The 22,439-nt window shown below is 39.9% G+C and overlaps 1 protein-coding gene and 1 pseudogene across 2 annotated transcripts; one reads left to right on the forward strand and one right to left on the reverse strand.

Moving 5' to 3' along the window:
• Positions 1-378: 378 nt before the first annotated feature.
• On the reverse strand, positions 379-1,305 carry LOC308635648 (olfactory receptor 5V1-like; the record flags this gene model as incomplete). Its single annotated transcript, XM_081270204.1, has 1 exon — positions 379-1,305. The coding sequence occupies one exon, from the start codon at positions 1,303-1,305 to the stop codon at positions 379-381; it is 927 nt and encodes a 308-aa protein (XP_081126330.1).
• A 19,017-nt stretch (positions 1,306-20,322) lies between these two features.
• On the forward strand, positions 20,323-21,110 carry LOC308635549 (olfactory receptor 14C36-like; annotated as a pseudogene). Its single transcript has one exon. The product of its transcript is annotated as an olfactory receptor 14C36-like (transcript).
• Positions 21,111-22,439: the final 1,329 nt, after the last annotated feature.

Raw genomic sequence — 22,439 nt, forward strand, 5'->3', positions numbered from 1 at the left:
TGATGATAAAGATCTGAGAGTACCTTATAAGAAAAGATCAGAGGGAAAAAAAGAACATGAATTCTTACAGATACACCCAATGGAAGAAGAATTTTTTTAGACACAATAAAGATATTGTGTCCAACTAAAAATGAATATTAAAAAGAATTGATTTTTAAGGTACTAACTGAAGAAATCAAAATTTGTTTTTCTGTGGTGGAAAGTATATAAAACCACTGAAGCAAAAGACCATCTGGAGAGAGAGGAGAAGCAGCAGGTGGCCGTGTGGGGAGGGGTCTGCAGGGTGAAGAATCAGGGGGAGGAATGGGGTAAGGTTTGTCTGCACCCCCTGGCCATCAGACCCCTGGACACGAGTCCACACTGTGCGGTGGCTAGCACTCAGAACTTTCTCTGACAGTACACTCTCTGTAGTGCATCCTTCATGTCTCGGTTCCTGAGACAGTAGATGACAGGATTCAAGGAAGGGGTGAGGATGGAGTAGAAAACGGATGCCAGGCGACCCTGGGTGGGGGAGTACTGAGACGCAGACCTCAAGTAGGTGAAGCTTCCACTGGTGTAAAACAGAAGGACCGTGGTCAGGTGGGAGGAGCAGGTGGAGAAGGCCTTCCACCGGCCATCCACGGAGGGCATCTGCAGGAGGGTGGAGATGATGCAGATGTAGGAGAGGACCTTGAGGGCAAAGGAGCTCATGATGACGCAGCTGCCCACAGCGAAGACCATCTCCTCTCTGGAGTGGAAGTCGGCACAGGAGAGTCTCATGAGAGGAGGAATGTCGCAGAAGAAATGCTCAATAACATTGGGCCCACAGAAGGGAAGGGAGAAGGTGTTGAGGGCCAGGAAGGCTGCATAGAGGGCCCCGCCCACCCAGGCCAGGACCACCAAGGCACAGCAAAGCCTCTGGCTCATGATGGCCCCATAGAGCAAGGGCCTGTAGATGGCCATGCACCGGTCATAAGCCATGGCCGTGAGCAGAAAGCACTCAGTCGAACCAAGTGTAAAGAACAGGTAAAGCTGAGTGACACACTCAAAGTAGGAAATGACCCCAGATCCCTCAAGGGTGGTATCCAGGGCCTTGGGGATGGTGACCGAGGTGTAGCTCAGATCCACAAAACACAGATTCTTCAGGAAGAAGTACATGGGCGAGTGGAGGCGGCTGTCTCTAAACACAGCTATGATGACTGAGATATTCCCCAGGAGGGCAAAGGCATACACCAAGGAGAAAAATAAGACAGCCACTAATCTCCATTCTGGGATGTCTGAGAAGCCCCTGAGGATGAACTGGGTCACTCTGGTGTGATTGAACATTTCTCCCTCTCTGAAGTTGTGTTCGGATGCAGTGGCCACAGAGAGCTAAGCAAGAGAACAGAAACGGGAGATGAGCTGGAAACCTTGTCCACGAAGGGCTTTTGTCTACAGAGGTACATCTTCTCTCAATGGAAAAACGCCCAAGAAGCAGCTTATACAATGATCATAACTCAAGGAATTATGTGATGATTTTGATGAACCAATCTGCAGCCAGTGTCCAAGTCAACTGCTCTCATCACATTGCTGGAAAACAGAGCCTCATGGAAGAGAGGGAGAGGAGAAGACAGAGGGGGAGAAGAGAGGAGAGGAGAGGAGAGGAGAGGAGAGATGTCTCACAAATTTTTCCTCCCCCTTCATTTTGGATGGCTTCAGGTAAGAAGTTTCATGTATTTACTTCATACATTGCCACAATTCACCACTTTATGGTGTTTCAACATTAACTCCATCAGTGATGTTTTAGCCAATGGAGAGATGTGTATTTTTTAACTCCTTTCTTCCTCCTGGTGTGACTGCCTATAAATTCTCCAATCCCTCCTAGATTTTTTTTTGTATGATTACCTTCTTGACCAATTCCCTTTACTGGTGTCAATTTTGCTGTCCTTCCCTAAACTATTGATTTTATTTTATTTTTTTGTAAAATTGAATGATTTTACTGTTTTTTTGTAGTTTCAGGATTTACTAAATTATTGATTTTTTAAAATTTGTGAAGTACAATTAATATATTGATCAGAAAATATTTAATATGTTAAAAACCAAGAAAGACTACCTCAACTTCTAGATCAACTTCTAGGTAATAATATAAACACAAAACAACAAGAAAACCAATGACAAGGAACAAAAGATATGGAGGAAGGATGACCAGATCAGGAGGAAGAGGAGAAGGAGGAGGGGGTTAAGACAGAGAATTAAATGCAGTCACTCTTCAGCAAACCTTTTAGCAGAACATACAGGAGAGAACAGGAATGTGTTAACTGCCAATCAGGATTCCATCTGTCTGTGAAGTTTGGCTGGGTCTCTTTTTATACTGCAAATGTTATCTGAAAGGAGGTAGGATGGACCTCTTTTCTCAGAAAGAATAAAGTAGAAGCCCATTCTTCAGAGCTCAGTCTATGACCTGCAGAAAAAGCCTTGTCATTTAGAAGATTCTTGATCATTGTGCCATGTGTAACTCAAACAACTGGATTTTGCAGTATGGAATAATACTTTTGAAAACACTAGATATCTCCAAAGATTAGAAATGAAACCTCTATATGAGCCCCCTGTCCCACTCCATTGTATTCATCCAAAAAAGCTAAAATCAGCATACTATAGTGACACAGCCACATCCCTCCATGTTTACAGAATGACTCCCAATAGCTAAGATATGGAATCAGCCCAGGTGCCTATGAAGAGTGAATGGCTAAAGACAATGTGGTCTATATATGCTATGGAGTTTACTGAGCCATAAAAAATAATGAAATTTTGTCATTTGTTGGTAAATGGATGGAGCTGGGGAAAGGGGATGGAGCAGCCAATTTGGAAAGCAGTATGGAGATTTCTTGGAAAGCTGGGAATGGAACCACCATTTGACCCAGCTATTCCCCTTCTCGGTCTATTCCCTAAAGACCTAATAAGAGCATGCTACAGGGACACTGTTACATCGATGTTCATAGCAGCACAATTCACGATAGCAAGATTGTGGAACCAACCTAGATGCCCTTCAATAGATGAATGGATAAAAAAAATGTGGCATTTATACACAATGGAGTATTACTCTGCATTAAAAATGACAAAATCATAGAATTTGGAGGGAAATGGATGGCATTAGAGCAGATTATGCTAAGTGAAGCTAGCCAATCCTTAAAAAACAAATGCCAAATGACTTCTTTGATATAAGGGGAGTAACCAAGGACAGGGTAGGGACGAAGAGCTTGAGAAGAAGATTAACATTAAACAGGGATGAGAGGTGGGAGGGAAAGGGAGTGAGAAGGGAAATCACATGGAAATGGAAGGTGATCCTCAGGGTTATACAAAATCACACATAAGAGGAAAGGAGGGGTAAGAGAAGAATAATACAATGGAAGAAATGATTTACAGTAGAGGGGGTAGATAAAGAAAAGGGGAGGGGAGGGGAGGGGAGGGGGGATAGTAGAGAATAGGATAGACAGCAGAATACATCAGACACTAGAATGGCAATATGTAAATCAATGGAAGTGTAACTGATGTGATACAGCAATCTGTATACGGGGTAAAAATGGGAGTTCATAACCCACTTGAATCAAACGGTGAAATATGATATATTAAGAACTATGTAATATTTTGAACGACCAACAATAAAAAAAAAGAAAGGGGATGGAAATGGAGAACTTCATGCTAAGTGAAATAAGAGAGTAAGAAAATCAACAGTGGAATGTTTCCTGTGATATGATTAAATACATCCATGTAAATTTTTGTCCACTGTCACCTCATGTGGAAGAGTCCTAGAATTGTTTCATATCCTCAAACACATTGAGGTTAAGTTGATCACAATAAACACATTGGAGTTAGAATACCTAAAAACAGTTTTGAGGGATCTTTTATAAAACAACTCTGCTAAAGCACAGGGAATGAATGCATAAACTTGATGTAAGCCTTGATTCTAGGTGTGCATACCAAATCCCTGCACCTTAGAGGTCTGGGTTTAGTAATTATTTCCTACTTTCCATTTTTTCCCTCTTCAGGCATGAGCTTCTGAGGATGGGGCTCTGTCTTTCTCTTTATGCAGTCAGTGCTCAGGACCAAGCCCAGTTGGTGCTCAGTGGAGAATAAAGGAGCGAGCAGCCTGAGTGCAACCTGAGACATTGCCCTTCATACACTTGGCTTTTAGATGTGGATCTGTAGGAGCTCGCTCTAGTATTTCCAGCAGTGGGAGTGCTCAAGCTCCTGCAAAGGACAGTTAGGAATCTTGCAGACACTCAACAGAACCACACTAGAAGAAGCTTATCTGCTGTTTTGAGCCTGCCCTTCCCCAATATGCCCAAACTCCAGGGAAGGCATTCCCTATCCACAGCAGAACTGGAGAGCCAAGAACACAGTCCATCTCTGATTCCCACAGCTCCTCTCTGTATTCAACATTAGTAAGAACTGAAAGAGGACAGTTGAGTGGGACCCTCCATTGACTCCAGGCCAGGCAGTGGGCAGATCGAATGGACTTGGAGAACACTAAAGAGCATTGATTTAGGTTTGGCTGGTACCAAAGCTATGATCCTGAGCAGCTGTTGGAGGCAGTCCTGGAATTTTCCATTGGATGGAGACATCTGTGCAATACTTGGGGAATGGCAAGTTGTGCAGAGTACAACCCCTAGAGTACCTATAGTGTGGGAGAGGTACCTTGGGGTCTTCTCCTTCCTAAAATTCCTGATGCAACCTGTGACATATATCCCTTGTCAAGTGCAAAGAAAAAAAATTCAAAGAATGGTGTGGGGATGGGTGTGCATAGAGGTCCTTGGGGAAACCCAGAAGGGTGTGAATGCTCAGGTGGTCAGGGATGAAGCAGCAGTTAGCAGAATGCCCACCTGGCTCATGCCAGAGACACCCAGGTGCATCTGTGGCTCCTGGTTCAAGGTTCAAAGAATAGGTGAGAGTGTGCGCCTGGGCTGAGGCTAATCCAGGAGGGTTGGGAGCCACATGTCCCCATTTTCCATCCCTGAACCACTTCCTCAGTCCTCCCTCATTTCAGGAGGACCTGAGGAACCCTGGATGGTGAGGTCATCCCTGGGATTTTGGAAGAGAGATATCAAATCCTGAGTGTGGGATGCATTCTTGGATGGATGACGAAACCTTTGTTACCAATTGTAGGTGGAAGTGAATAGAATATAGTGGGTCTCACCAGGAGTCACTGAAGTTCTGATGTTTGCTAATATTAGTAGTTCTGGAAATTAAAATTGTGCTAATGAACATTTGCATCGTGAAAACTTGTGCCTTCTTAACAATAAAACATTATTCCCCTGAGAATGTCTTTGTTAACAAAATTAAGCTTTAACCCAGTATCCTCGAATACTCTTCTTTCTAAAGGATGCCAACCAATGAAAGGAATATCCTGTGGGAGCATGCTACTGTTCTCACTGGCCCATGAATACATTTGTTCCCCAGGGTTAATAGCCTGTTTATCTGCCTTTCTGCTTGAATGTGTATGTAATTGCAAAAGAGAAAGCATCGTTTCCATTGCCAAAAAATAAATCATGAAAACCACATTGGAAACAATAGTTTAAAACAGGTGTATCAACCCAGCAGTGTGCATCTCATGTTCCTGCCTCTTCAGGAATCTGTGTGCTTTCTTTTAGGGTGTTGCTAGATGTTGGAGGGGACAGGTAGGTGGTCCTGAACTGAAGCTCCTTAGTGCAATCCAAAGCAGAGGCATATTCTTCAGATGGAGGCAATGCTGTTGTTGTCCCTGGGATCCCAGCTGCCACTGTCCTGCCTCAATTCTTCCTTCCAACCCCCTCCTCTTATCACCCATTGCCCCCTGCTAGATGACCTAGGCTGCCTTCTGTCCTCTGTTCCCACTTCAGCTTTGCAAGGACAGACACAATTGGTCTTTTGGTTTCTTTCTTATTTTTTTTTCAAATATCCTCACAAAGACTATCTGCTGACCATATACCCCACAGAAAGGCCATGTGTGTCCTGCTCACAGCTGGTCAGTCAAGGACTTCAGACTTGCAGTGTCTACATGGTTATGATGTTTTGAGTGTCCACATGCTTGTAAGTAAACTCCTGCTTAAACAGGATTCACGGGCAATTCGCTAAGAGCATCTGGTGCATTATTCATGCTCAATAAGTGTGAGCACTTTATATCTTTTCTCTGCACAGTTGGGGTTTTCTGGAGACACGTTCACCCCATGCTTCCCCAATTAGACCTGAGTCTATGATAGCAGTTGGGGGTGCACATGAAGCAAGCTGGTCCCCTACTTCTGAGGTGTGTTTACCAGAGGCAGTATGCATTAGCTCACAATTCCTGCAAAATTGGAAAGCTAAAAAAATGTTATTTGTGGATATCTTCAAGTAAATAATGGGGAATGATAAAGAGGATTCATCTCCGTGGAGTGAGCCATTTGATGCTGTCAACATTCCTCAACAGATTTAAAGTTATTTAAACAGCCGCAGAAGTAGGAATTATCAGCGATTCCCATCCGGAATATAAATAAGACTGGCCAACTAGAAGTAGACATGTGTTCTTGTACATAACTGATATACAGACATGGTGGGGAATTTAAACTCTGAATGGTTGTAAAATGCAAATAATCCACCCATTTACCTGAGCCTTTTTCTGATTTCTCTCCCTGCAACATTCTAAAATAAATGGAAGTCAAGACAAATTAAAGACATCACTTGCAGTTAGGTAACCATGAGTTTTATCTCAACTAATCAGATCTCGCATGGAGCAAGACTTACTTTTTGCATCCAGACACATCCAAGTGAGGGCAGAGCAGAACCTCCTCATCAGCAAGTCAGCAAGTCCTAGGGAGGAGAAGGCTGGAGAGGTGGGTGGAGTGGCTAGTTCTTCTGCATGTCCATTAAATAATGGGCCTTGTTAACACTTCCACACCATCAGGGAAAATGAGGTAATGTGATTGGAGCTCTCTAGGGAGCTTTCCCTGGGAATATTTTTGGTGCCTCTTACTGGATACTTTATTTATAGATAACATTGATTAAGAATTCCTAGGGGCACTCTTTGAGAGAGCTTGAAAAAGAACAACTGGGAAACTTGGAAATGCCAGTTAGTGAAGGAAAGTTTAATAAATTCATAGTAGAGGTTGATAATGTTGGGGTTTATCTGGCTGCAGATCATGAGCTCATGGGGCCCTGTGGAGGGTCTTTCAGATTTTTGAAGGGAAGGTGTTTAGATATGCAGATGGTTTAGAGACTCACATATATACACACACGTATATGTATGTATGTATGTACATTAATGTCTACTTTGCCAAAGAATGTGCTTCTTGAGTTGTGCTAAATAGATTTGTCTTGTAGAGTATAGACAACAAAGAAATACACACAGCTTGACCTGTGTTGTATGTGTGCAATTCCAGCTACTCAGGAAGCTAGGGAGGAGTGTCCCAAGTTTGAGGCCATCCTGGGCAATTTAATGACCCCTGACTCAAAATATAATTTTTTTTAAAAAAAGGACTGGGGATATGGGTCAGTGGTTAAGTGCCCCTAGTTCAATACCAAGTATATTTTTTATTAATCTGTTATCAATTTTGTAGTTAACTTGAATGTGGTAACATATATTTTCCATCTTTAGATGCCCATTAGTTCTAATTCTCTCTTTTTTTTTCACTTGACCCATTTTTTTGTGGCAGTGGGTACTGGGGATTAAACTAAGGGGCACTCAGCCACTGAGCCACATCCCTAGCCCTATTTTGTATTTTATTTAGAGACAGGGTCTCATTGAGTTGCTACGTGCCTCGCTTTTGCTGAGGCTGGCTTTGAACTTGCAATCCTCCTACCTCAGCCTCCAGAGCCACTGGGATTATAGGCATGTGCCACTGAGTGTGGCTACTTGACACAAATTTTAAACAATTAAGAAATTAGATCTGTCAATTAATTCATGGTGGTGTTTATTGCTTTAAGCAGACCATGTTGTTAATATCACATAATACATATTCTACATCACTGTCATTCTGTAAATGTTGATGAGCATATTTATCCTGAATTCAAGTTATTTAGAATTTATTTACCTGGAATACCTGAAGAAAACCAGAAGATGTATCCCTGAACATTTAAAAGCCTGCATCAACCAAGGCCCTTCTACTGACAGGAGGAGCACCTGCCCTTCCTCACTGAATAGCGCACATCTTAACGGTGAACACAAGAGGGCGCACAACCAAAGGAAGCACTTGGCATTGGCCTAGGCATTCTTGGCTACGTCCAAATCTCCACTAAATTTCTAAGCAGTGACCTGAGACTGCACAGTTTACTTGACTTTATAGGCATCACTGCTTCCTCTTGACCTCTCATTTTACTCAGAAGATCAAGTGACAAGATCTTGACCTCATTAGAAACAGGCAAGCACTGTGTCTTTGCAAAGTAGCATCAGTATTGCATGTGCCAACAAGGGTGATGATCACCCCTCAGCTGTCATTGCTGTCCAGACACTGCAACTGAAGCCACCATCACAATGAAGAGATTTATGCAGATTCTTCTCTGGATGTTCTGTGTGATTTTAACTAATGTCCTTCCCACATAATTTTCCTGAGCAGAAAATAAAAACTCATGAAAAATAGGAACACCTGTAGCACTCCTATGAGAAACCATGGTCTCAGCTAGCAGAGCAAGGTAAGGCCATGAGCTGGGTGCCCATGCCCCTAAAGGTGGTGGTGTCCCCTGCTACAGGTCTGGTCTTCAGAAGGCTGGCTCCCTGTGATGTTAGTGGAGAGACTGGCCAAAGCTCTATATTTATATATGGTCCAATTATCAACTACATATTCTGCTTGCCATTTATGTTTATATTTTCAAACAGTGAAATAAATATATTTATAAATATAAAAAAATCAAATATTTCAAATGACAACATTTTATACATTTAAAGGTAATTCAATTATATTAAATATTGCCTTTAAAAATATACATGAAGATTAAAGGACTAATGAGAAAATAAATGAAAAACATGTGTATCCAAAGAGTAGAGATAAAAATTCATAGAAGAAAATTACAAAAATGTTCAGGCAAAAGATTTTTAAAAAGTAAACTATATTTCTATTGGGAAAATCCATCTTGTGCAAGAACAAATAAAAATAGGAGAAAATAGCAACTGAACATAATGATTGATAGCCAGAACTATTTCAATTCCTAAGTCTATGGCGCCAGTCCAGTGGTCACAGAGTTTAATTAAATGCTTTTCCTTAAAGATACAGGCACTAGGGGCTGGGGTTGTAGCTCAGTGGTAGAGCACTTGCCTAGTATGTGTGAAGCCCTAGGTTTGATCCCCAGCACTACATAAAACTAAATAAACAAAATACAGGTATTGTGTCCATCTACAACAAAAAATATTTTTTAAAAAGCAGAATACAACAGTCACTAATATGGCAGTATGTAAAAATGTGATGTGTAACCGATGTGATTCTGCAATCTGTATTTGGGGTAAAAATGGGAGTTCGTAACCCACTTGATTCTAATGTATGAAATATGATTTGTCAAGAGCTTTGTAATGTTGTGAACAACCAATAAAAAAAATAAAAAAAATAAAAAGGTACAGGCACTAAATTTGTTTTTGCACATGACAGTAAATTGGAAATTTTTCTTCACATTAAATGTGGCTATGGAACCTTGATATCCAAACTAGACCAGATCTCACCCAATATATAAAAGTTTATGGGGAAGAAACTCACTTATGAGCATTGGTAGAACATTCTACCAAACTTCTAAATAAAGTAGGAGACCCACAATGACTCATATACAGACAAAAGACTACACACATACAAACACATACTCACACAGAATTCAGCAAGTTGGAGATTCATCTGCAAAAATACGAGGTGTCTACATTGTAGAGCACAATATAATGTGTGCCTGGGCTTTTAAGACAGTGCCTGCCCTCCACATATCTGTTGTCTCCTGACTGGAACAGCAATTTCTTTTCACCCTGAGGATAATGTCAGCAGGAATTACTGAGAGTGAAGACTGAGAAAGATACAATCTCAAATCAGCTTCCAACTTCTTTGAACATATATCTATTAATCCTAGAAAAGAAAAACATTTGAACATCATATCCAAGAAGATGTGTTGTAGGAAATTGTGGAAATAACCAGCAAGCAAAACTGAATCTCAGACTCCAATCTCCATGCAGTTTAATCTCAGGTTAACTTCTTTATATTTTCTTGGTTTACATACTACACACCACCATGACTATCCTTTAATATTCCACAATGCACAAATAAAATTTTTGTGTGGAATTTAAATGATTTTTAAAATTTGAAAGATGGTGGGTTTTTCTTGTGCACATGAAATATTTTCTACATTGCTGTTCTTTTTATCCTTTTCCATATTATAATTGAAAAACAAATAATGCTATGTTTTGAGTGTGTTTTGAGTATTTCCTTTAAAGTTTTATGTGCTGGAAGTTTAGTTTAACAGTATGGGTGGTATTATCCTAAAGAATTAAAGTCAGCACACTGTACTGATACAGGCATACCCATGTTTATATTAGCACAATTCATAATAGTCAAACTTTGAAACCAGCCCAGATATCTGTTAATGGATGAATGGATAAAGAGTACGTAGTAATAATCACAGATTTTTTTTCAGTCATAAAAAAGCATGAAATTGTGTCATTTACAGGGAAATGAATGAAACTTGAAAAAATTATATTAAGCAAAATAAAGAAAGTCAAGGGTTTTATAGTTTTTCTCAGAGGAGGAAGCTAAAGAAGATAAGGTATGTGTGTGGGGGGGGTGGGTCTCATGAAAGTCAAAGGGAGATCAGTAAAATAGAAGAAAAATTTAGTGGGGGAAGGAGAAGAGGGAAAGGGTAAAATTGGGGAGTGATATTGACCAAATTAAATTGCTATATACACTTACAGATATGTAACAATGAATCCCATTATGTACTACTATAATGCTCCAATAAAAAATATGAAACAAGCCAGGCACGGTGGCACACACCTGTAATCCCAGCGGCTCAGGAGTCTGAGGCAGGAGAATCACGAGTTCAAAGCAGCTTCAGCAAAAGTGAGGTGCTAAGCAACTCAGTGAGACCCTGCCTCTAAATAAAATACAAAATAGGGCTGGGGATGTGGCTCAGTGGTTGAGTGCCCCTGAGTTCAATCCCTGATACAAAAAAAAAAAAAAAAAAATCTCAAAAACGTTCTTTCAAAAATAGAAAAAAAAATCCAAACATTTGTTTGAAACCACCAAAACCTGAAATGTTTGCAGAGATGCTGAGAAAGAAAAACGAAATTGGAGGCATTATGCTTTCTAATTTCAGATATTTTTACAAAGCCATAGCATTCTAGAGTATAGCACTGGCATAAAACTAGGAACATAGACAAATGGAACAATGTAAAAAACTCAGAACTAATCTAAACATTAGTTCTGTTTTATGTGCTGGAAGTTTAGTTTAACAGTATGGATGGTATTATCCTAAAGAATTAAAGTCAGCACACTGTACTGTGGTCAGTTGGACAAATTTTCAACCAGAGCACCAAGAAGACACATGGAGGAAACAGAAGACTCTTCCATACACATGGCTAAGAGAAAAATGAATTTCCACAAGAAAAAGAATGAAACTGGGCCCTTATCTTATGTCACATATAAAATCAACTTGAAATGGATGATTGACATAAATGTTAAGCCTAAAACAATCAAACTTCTGGCCAGGAACATAAGGGAAAATATCTTCAGCGCTGTTTTTTTTTAATTTTTTTTTATTGGTTGTTCACAACATTACAAAGCTCTTGACATATCATATTTCATACATTAGATTGAAGTGGGTTATGAACCCCCAATTTTACCCCAAATGCAGATTGCAGAATCACGTCGGTTACACATCCATAATTTTACATAATGCCCTATTAGTAATTGTTGTATTCTGCTACCTTTCTTCAGCGCTGTTTTTTGACAATGATTTTTTTGGATTTCCACCCTGGTATCTTGCAGACAGCCTGCTTACTGTGAGCAGTAAGCACTCCCAGCCCCCTCTGGGCACAGTTAGAGGGCCACACGGGACAGAGGCATAATCAAGAGCAAAACATAGAGATAATTGATGGCTGGAATAATTAGGGGAAGTTTTGGAATCTGGCAAATTAAGTTTTTGAAGAACAGTCATGGAGCTCATTAAGCTAAAAAGATGATGGATAACCTCTGGGAACTCATCTTCAAAGTTCTGACTCCTGAGAATTCCTCCCACGTTAACCTGGTGCCTCTAGCACACAACACCCAGAGGCAACTGATGTAAGCCTCAGATGTCTGGTGCAAGTAGGGACCTTTGGGGAAACTAAGAGACCAACAAAAGGACTGAGAAAATTAGTGCTCCAAAGCATGTTGCAAGAGTAATGTGCCAATAAAGAAGAGAAGGAACTGAAGATGTTGGGCTAATTGTGCTGCTAGACAGCACTCTGCTCATGGCATGAATAGGCAGCACTTCCAATGCTTCTGTGAGAGAATTCTGCTTACTATACGGTTTTTTTCAAATAATGTGAAAATAAAACATTGAGAGTTCAATTTTTTTTAGAAGGCTGATTTTGATTAGCAAATCTTCCCTTTGGAAAATTAGAATAGATTGATGACTTACTAGATAATCTAGAAAATATTTGAAGAATATACAGCAATCTTTCTTAAACTCTTAAAGATTTGAAGAGAAGGTAGCACTCCCAACTTCATGCTGAGAGGTCAATCATTGCCCTGAAACCACAATCAAGGATATAATAAGAAAACTAAATAGCAATATGCCCAAGTGACTAGTAATACAAAAATCCTCAAAACAAAACAAAACAAAACAAAACAAAAACATAGCAAATTGAATTGGACAGCACATTGAAAAAAATCCATACTCCTGAGCAGTGAGATTTATAATGGGATGCAAGGATGGTTCAACCTACATCAATCAATGAAATACATTAAATTATACAAAAACCATGATCATTAAAATTGATGCAGAAAAACATTTAACAAAACCAAACAAGATAAAAATGTACATTAAAGTAGGAATAGGAGGAAACTACTTCAACATAATAAAAGACAGGTATACAAAGCCCACAGCTAAAACCATAGTAAATGGAGAGACTGAAATTTGTGCATCTAAGATCAGGAATTTTTGCTCGAATTCGGGACCCCCAAAATACTACCAGAGACCAAGATCGATGTAAGCAGCAAAGAAGTGTTTATTGCAAGCTAGCTTGGTCCACTGTGTGCACACAGCAACTGGTGACGCTGAGAGGCCCCAAGCCTAGGGTTTGCAGCAGTTTTATACCCTCTTTGGGGAAGGTAGGGACTTCACATACATCATAGCATCTCTTAGCAAATCATCACATACCGCTGGAAAATCATAAAACAACTCTAAAACATGATTAGCACATTCACTGGTGGGAGCAAGTTGGGTAAGGGTGATTGGTTAGTACAAGAGGGGGATTTGTTTGAACTGATTGGTTTAAGTCACGAGGAGGGTATGTGCTGAACTACATGGTTTCCCAACATGTTACCAACCACCATAAACTTCTGGGAGGGTCATCTGGAATCCCAGGTATTTTCCCTGTCTCATGCTGATTGGTGGCTGCTAGGGGGTTGCTATGGTTCCTCACCTAGCCTGACTGAGTCAGGGACACCTGGCTCCACAGATATCTCCTGTTATTTGTAGATTAACAACTCAGCAGGGTGGGTATGTGCCTAGGAGTGCTCTGTGGGTTTTTCCAAGGACAAAGGTCATACCCCTTCCTTGGACAGGATTTGCTCTGAGGTAGAGGCTGCTTTCTCAAAAGTAGATAGGTAGAATAGAAGAAGGGGAATAAAGGGAGGGAGGAGGAGGAAGAAAGAAGGTGAACCAGGGACTGTAATGGAGTAAATTAAATCCCATGCATGCATAATTATGTTAAAAAATGGATCTTTATGTACAACCATATAGCACAAATGAAAGCAAAAATGCACAAATAAAATAAAAAGTGTTCCATAAAGAAATTATAAGATAAACAGCTATTACCATTAGAAAGGTAGCACATCGGATAAATGCTGGGGAAGAGGTGATAGATGACCCCTCAAAGCTGCAGAGGAGACCTCTGAAAGGAGGGTCTGCCTAGTGAACTTGGTACTGGGGTTCGGAGCTGGATCTCCCAGTGCCAGGATGTGGACTTCTGGTAGGGAACTCTGCCTGGTAAAGCAGGCATCTTTGAAGAGTTCAATGAGGCTGGTTTTGAATATGAATAGAGATAAAGCAGAAGAACCCAGCAACTGCCATTAACTAAGGCTCATCATACAAGGGGGGGGGGACTGTAAAAAGAGAATCTCTAATATGCCTAATTCTCAGAAATTAATGGGAAACAGCTACAGAAGATTGATATACATTGAACTACAGAAGAGGTTGAGATAGAGAAGAAAAATTTTTGTTGATAAGTTTATCTACAGTAGTATTTCTGTTCATCATAATGAACTATCAAAAATTAAGAAAAAATCACATTTACAGTAGCATCAAAACTATGTATAAACAACATAAGACTAGGGTCCTCATTAGAATAAGATGTACTCCATTTTGAATAACTATGTCCAAATATACTCTACCATCATGTATAACTAAAAGGCACAAATGTATGTATACAATAAAATACTTAGGAATGAATTTAACCTATGAGGTGAACAATCTATGCATTTAAAACTACAAAATATTGATGAATGAAATTAAGAAAGAAAAAATAAATGGATTCAGGCCTCTGGACCAGGTCATGTTAGCTGCTGTCACACTGTGAACAAAGGGGCCCAGGCTTGAGTTGCAGCATCCCTGATCTGTTTGTGGACTGAGACTTGGGCAGAGAAAAAATATGGAAAGAGCAAGAGAGAGAGAGTGGAGGAGATCAGATCCTAGAAGAAGTGAAACATACTAGATTGGATTTTCCTGCCTTCGTACCTGAAAGAACAATCAAGGCTTGCCGTTGGAGAAAATGCCCATTTATTGAGGAACAGCTCTGCATATTTATAGAATCGGGGGTGGTTTGACAGTTATGACAGTTTAATGGTTGAAGGGTTTGACAGTTGACATGGGTTGCTTTTTGATTGGTGGGTAAGGATCATGTGAACCAGCAGGGCTAGTCTGATTGGTGGGTAAGGATCATGTGAGCCAGCAGGGCTCACCATTGGATGGCTCTTCTTGGGGGTTGGGGAAGTTAGTCTTTGGAGCCGGGCGACTCCCAACAGCACCCACTGTGAGGACTCCCAGTATAAGGGGAGTCTCTGAATAATTGTGAGGAAAGACGAACGTCCCATCAAGGTTTGTGACTGAAGGTGTGAGTTGTATTAAACATGGGTAAATTAAAAAAGAAAGAAAGAAAGTAAAGCAAAATGATATTCAGTAGCCATATACTTCAGGTCAGTTCGTAAAACTGTTGTAGTTAAAGTTTAGAGAAATCAGTGTACTCACATATTGCTGACAAGAACAAAAGTTAGTTCAATATCATATGCATAAATTTGTCCATCAAATACTGATGCCGCCAATTATAATTGATGCCACAGAAATGCAAAAGACTCCTAGTAACTCTTATGAACAACCATATGCCAACATATTGGAAGATCTAGAAGAAAGGGACAAATCTGTGGCAAATATAATATACCAGGGCTGAATTATGAGAAAATATAAGATAGACATCATTAATGACTAATAAATTTGAATCAGTAATAAAAAGTTTCCCAGTTAAAAAAAAAAACCCAGGAGCTCACGGCTTCACTACTGTTCTACTAAACATTCAAAAAGAAGTGACACCCAGTCTCTGGAAACTACTCCAGGGAATTGAAATGAACTTTGATCTTTCAAGTCCCATTATACAAAACCAACGTTTCCCTAGTACTAGATCCAGACAACTATTCAATAACCACCACAAAAAAGAGAATTACAAACAAAGATGGATGTAAGCATTGACAAAGACAGATGTAAGCATTCTCAACAAAATCTAGAAAACAAAGTCCAACAGCACATCAAAAAGAGCATACTGTATTCATATGGAATTTATCCCAGGAAGCCTAACAGAGACTGGCAAATCCCACACTGTGTCAACAGAACAAAGAAACAAAATGTCCATAGGTGGCTATATGGACTTTTTAAAATGCTTGTATACACATATAATGGAAATGTATTCATCTACTAAAAGTGGTAAATGCTATAATGTGGACTACTTTTGAAAACATCAGGCTTAGTCCCATCATAAAAAGGAACATGTTGAGTGATTCTATTCATACAAAATATCTAGACATAAATTCAAACATGAAGATTATACTTAGTGGCTTACAATGACTGTAAGTAAGGATAAGTAAGTGAATGATAGGTATTTCATTGAGAGTGATAAAAATATTTGGGAACAAGATGTAGCTGGAAGTTGTACAAATTTGTAATGTGGTAAATAACATTGAATTGATAACCATGAACTGTTACAAAGATTAACTTTCTGTTATATGGATTTCATCTCAATGATAAGAAATTTTGGCTGCTGAACTGCAGATAGTGTAAGATATTTCCCTCCAGGGTAGTAAGTGCTTGAGAGTTGGTTACCACCCTTAATGTTAATCCGATCCCATAAACATCCCTAACTCACACTGAGGCAAAGGAGTGCAGAGATGAAAATACACATAGTAAAAGCCATCAGTTTTTCCTCAGTGTAATAATGACTTAAGGTGATGCCCAGCAGAGGAATTTGACTGGGTCATCCATTATCCATGCTGGCAAGAGGCCAGCTTCTATGTCCTGGGCCCTGGAGATGCTTTTGCTTGGTGGTGTGCTCAGTCCTCCTGTCTCTGCAGACCAAGTGTGCTCAGTCCTCCTGTCTCTGCAGACCAAGCTGTGGGGTCCTGGGGGCCCTGGTCCCACTGGCAAGGTACCAGGCTCACATAGAGCAGGGGTGACTGAGCTCCCTGCATCCTGCTTGGCATTGTGCTGGCTGAACAGATTTACCCCGGATGCAAACACAGTTGATGGGAGAAACCAAGGAGAGACACTGTTCTGCTCCCACACGGAGAACGAGCAACGCTCAGGAGTGACTACTTGGCAGTTAGAGTCCAAATACATCTGAAGCTTCATTTTTATTCTGCTCACTAAATTGCAAGCTCATCCAGAGAATCAGCTAGCCCAGAAACAAATGATTAATTCTGCAAAGAGTAACAGGCACAGTGAAGACTTGTGAACACTGTAGTATTTGCTATGATTTCATGTGCTTCAAGAGTAATGTGCAGAGTGTGCTGGACCTCTGCCCAGTGTTTGCAAGTACCACATGTGAGAGTTCTTCATGCTTCCACTTATGGGTTTCAAATTCTTTTTTTTCAAATTAATTTTTCTCACCACAAATTTAGTAAATACACTGAATTTTTTGCAAAGAAATTTGAGATATGACAAATAGATACATTCAGATTAAGGCAATAGGAGGACAAAATGCCAAATAGCTTACAGGTGACAGGAGGATAAGAATTCATTTATGCAAATAACATACATTTATATTTTCAAGTAACTCTGGGAAATAAAAACATTTAATATGTTACACATTTTTTTTCATGGAAGCATTTTGAATTCATCAGTCTCAACTTTTACTGCTCAAAATTATATTTGTCTTTTTCAATTATTTTTCCCATTTTATACTAAAGGCATGGTGGATGAGGATGTGTATCCAGTGGTAAAAATATAAAAATAGAGTTGCACAGCCTTTGGAAGCACATTATGAAGATCAGGATAAAATAAAATGTCCCTCAGCATTCCTCAGTGACTGATCAATAGCACTAAGCCATAATTGCTAATATGGAAAAATGTAATTTAGAAAATAATTAATTCCTGTATCTTACAACCCAAGCAAGACTTTGCATTTTTACTTACAATCTGTTTCCCAAACATTTCCTTATTTTAAGCACTATCCAGAGAAGTACCAAAAGGGAAAATTCCCAGCTTTCCCACTTTATAAGGAAAGCACTCTTATAGCAGTCCCTCTTCATACTTCTGGCATTAAAAATATGCTAACTTCTCCTCATCCTTCTTTTGGTGACCTTCATGCTACCTGAACTTTGTTTAATTTATGTCCCCAACTTTTGGCTTTTATGAGGAAATTTTCAATAAGCATTTTTCACTCCTTAAAAGAGAATGTAGTTCTAAACACTCTAAATATTATTAAGGTCAAACTAAAGCTTATTTCTTATTTTAAAAAATATGGGATCATAAAATAATCATATTTTGTAGGTCTCTCAGGAATACTTTGATGACCTATGACAGGTGATTCATATTTTTATTTTATCATATCCAAATTTCTGAAGATTCCTATGAGACTGATCCCTGAAAAAAGTCAAATTTAGAGAAAAATTTTTCAATTAAACATACATAAATCAAACTACATACTGGAGAATTACTAAGTTCTTTTGGAGAAACTAAAATAGTACATGGTTTAATATACACAAAATAGAAACCAACAAAATGTGTCTGTGGTTCTATGCCAGCTTCTAGATCGCAAACACATGTAAAACTGTCCATCTCATACTTGATACAAATGTCTAGGGATGGTCAGCAAGGACCCCTGTAGTACCTGGAAGTTAGTAGAGAAGGCTGAAAAGCTGCAAGGTGTTTCATATGGATTTGTCTTAACACCCATCACCTTCTGAATTTGTCATATGTATTTACTTTCTTACATATTGTATTATTTTTTCTCTCATGGTAATCAAATTATTTTAAAATACCAATATTTTTCTTGTTTCCAAAACCTCAGTCTCTGAAACACCTGTGGCAATATTTGTGTCATCAGTAAACACATGTTGGATGATTACTGCTTTAAAGAGATCTTACCTTGCAAGTGCTCAGGACACTGGGCTTGCATGACCTCCCACCAGCTTACACTATACGTGATGCAGCTGTGACTGTGGAAAAAAATTTGAGATTGTAAAGCACTTTACAGAGGACAACTTTCATTTAAGATTTATTTAAAGCCCAATACATAGTAATGGGGGAAATTAAATCATTACATCACAGTCAGAAAGGGGCTGTGGCAGCCAGTTCAGGGGATGCTATCAACAAGGAGGTCGCTATGAGCTTCAGGTTTGTGTCAGAGAAGAATGGGAGATGGGATGAAAAACAGATTGCAGTAGACTGAATAAGACCTCTTTGAACTTCACCCTCACTGTGAAATTAACAGCAACCTACTTGTGTCTGGCCACCCACCATCAACTCTGGGGGACACACACATTTCCAGAGGAACACAGGCAGGCTCAGCAGCAAGGTCACTTTTCTAAGAGGTGAGTGTGGTTAACCTAGCAAGGTGGTGAGGAAGAACCAGGTTTGCAGAAGGCAGAGGAAATGATGATGGAGTTGACTCTTGAACTGCTGCAGAAGTGTTGCAATCATGAGCAAAACTTTCTTTTAGAATATTCAGTCAATATCTTTTCAATGGTTATGACACCATTGAGAAGAAAAGAATATAATGGAAGGTGTCACCAAGAGGAAAGAAAATCGTTGTATAGACAAAGGAATGTTCAATGTCATGGTACTGAGCAAGGAATAAAACATGGGAATAAAACAATGGTAAAGTAGAAGTTTAGGAGAACATCATCTGGGCTGGAACCCGAAGGCTTTTAAGACCTTACACTGATCTGTTGGAGAGGAAAAGACAGTTTCAGTGGGGCTGGAGCAGGTCTGGCTGAGGACGTGTGGCCATGAGATAGCACCACCCACATCTTGGGGCATGGGGGAACAGGAAGAGTGGGGAACTGCAAGAGAGTCCAGGTGCAGTCATGCCACCTCAATTTACCACAACACAGGAACTGCAGCCCTGGAATGGGAAAGTGTGTTTTTCAGAGACTGTCTCTTCTTGGGTAAATTTTCTTTTTTAATGTTCATGGAGATAAATCCTCCAACTTAATGAATAGATTCCTACATAAAAATATAAAAAAATGACAATTTGAATTATTTAAATGTGGATACACTGGCAAAACAATGTTGAAATTGTATTCATGGAAGAGAAGGAAGGAAAGTAAATTAGAGAGCATTAAAGAACGCACTGTCACACAGGTGGTCAGGCAGGAGAGAAGGTGAGCAACCCCCCGGAAGTGCTCTCTGCATGGGAGTTCTCAAGAGGTCATGATGGAGAAGCCGAGGACAAGCCCTGTACGTCATGTCCAGATCCTGGGTTTCAGACTTCCACACCTACACCGTGAGGTCCACTCTGCTTATAAATGATTAAACATCAGAAAACCAAGAGTGACCTTTCTTCTACAAGGGAAGTTACTACAAGATACAAGAAAATCCTGTGGACATGAATATGAAATTAATATGAATTAATCATGTTTTTTTTTTTTTTTGCTTATTCTCTCCTATCTCTTTATCTTCTCACACAATCAGAATTTCCAGTAAATGGCCACTTCCACCATAGTAACTGAATTTCTCCTTCTGGGTCCTCCTGATGCCTGGAAAGTGAGTTTTCTCTATTTCCTGGTATTCCCCCCGACCTACCTGGGCACCTCATTAGGGAATCTTGTCATCATTGCTGTTACCACTGCTGGCCAGAACCTGCGCACGCCCATGTACTTCTTCTTCCGGAACCTGTCCATTTGGACATGTGCTACATTTCCGTCACTATCTCCAATGCTTGTGTCAACTCTCACTGGCAACAGGGCCATTTCAGTGGCTGGTTGTGCAACCCAGATCTTCCTGGTCATGTGTTGAACTTCTATTTCTCTGCATCATGGCCTGGGACCACAATGTGGCCATCTGCCAGCCCCTCCAGTATACCCCACAATCACGAACCCCCGGTTTGTGTCCCCATGACCCTGATTTCCCTGCTCAGTGGTCCCTTGTACTCAGGTGTGCACGCTGGAGACACATTTCGGCTATCCTTCTGTCAGTCAAACACAGTCCACCAGTTCTTCTGTGATGTCCCTTCTCTGCTGAGGCTCTCTTGATCTGACACCATCAGCACTGAGGTCTTTCTTCTTGTCTCTGCTATGGTGGATTGTGGTGGTTGCTTTATATTTATTGCCATGTCACATATTTGCATATTTTCTGCTGTGTTGAAAATTCCCACCAACTATCCAGGCAAAACCTTTTCCACTTGCACCCCTTATATCCTTGTGGTGTCAGTCTTCCTCAGTTCTGGCACAGGTATGTACCTGAGGCCTTCAGAAACCTCTGACACACTCTAGGACATAGTTCTCTCTGCCTTTTGCACCACAGTTCCTTCTTTCATTTAAAAAAAAATTTAGACATAGATAGACCTTTATTTTATTCATTTATATATGCAGTGCTGAGAATCGAATCCAGTGCCTCACACATGCAAGGCAAATGCTGTACCACCAAGCCACAACTCCAGCCCCACAGCACCTCCTTTCTTGAATCCTCTCATCTACAGTGTCGGGCACAAACAGGTAAAGGAAGTTGTGAGGAGAATAATGCAAAGACAGTTGTTCTCAGGAAATGATAAAGATGTGTTTCAGCACTATCCTAATTTCACTGATTGAGGTTCTTAATCAGATACAATGCTCTTTATAAGTCCTGTGCTTTACAAGTTACATTGCCTACTCTAATATTACCTTATTTGGTCCTGGCTGCTTGATGTTATCAAATATTTTTTTTTTAATTTACTCCATCATTTCTATTTATCCTTCATAAAATGTATAAGGTTAGCAAATGCATCTTTATTGAATGAATATAATTCAAGGTATTGGCTGAAATCATTTGAAATTGTATGTTTATGATTCATCAAATAGTTCACAATACCTCTATCAAGTAATGTCACAGGAGAAAACTTTACAGATCAACATGGAGACAATCTGCGCTCACATCATTTGATCTTATTCAGTGATCTTACTTAGTGATGTGTGAAATAAATATGGAAGGTCAGTGATACATAATTGTGTCGATTTAATTATATTGGAAATACACAAAAATTGTATCCTAAAGAAGTTCTAACCAAATATGTAGAGAGAATTTCAATAGTATTTCTCTCCATCTGGAACCCGAAAAAAGAAGAAACTCCTTGTCCATGAAGTAAACAGAGGGCCATGGTTACCACAGCCTGTGTCCCAACAGCCACTTCTGTCCACTGGGGAAGAGTACCTGCCTTCCTCAGCCTCGGTGGCTGCTGGTATTTTATTACGGCCATGAGTGACCCAGAGTTGAGGACCTAACCCTGGGGCTGAGTTGCACATCTCACATCTACTTCTATAATATTTAAGAAATCTGTCATGCCTGATAATGATGAAAAACAGAGTGTAATTGTCTGGCCTAAGCATTTCACCCGTGTCAACTGTTAATTTTATCTAGACTTCCTACAGGAAACCTCTGCCTCTACTTGTCCCCTAACACCTTGAGGCAATCTCTCATCCTTTCACACAAATTAATTCTTTCCAAATATTTTAGTGTTCTCACTGGCATGTGCTTTGCTAATTATTAATTGCAACTGACATACTCACTGTCAACCTGTCTAGGAATTTTAATATAACAAAATAAGAAGAAAAAACAGAGTTCATACA

Source organism: Spermophilus citellus (assembly GCF_964194105.1).
Source record: "Spermophilus citellus genome assembly, chromosome: 17".
Taxonomy (NCBI): Eukaryota; Metazoa; Chordata; class Mammalia; order Rodentia; family Sciuridae; genus Spermophilus; species Spermophilus citellus.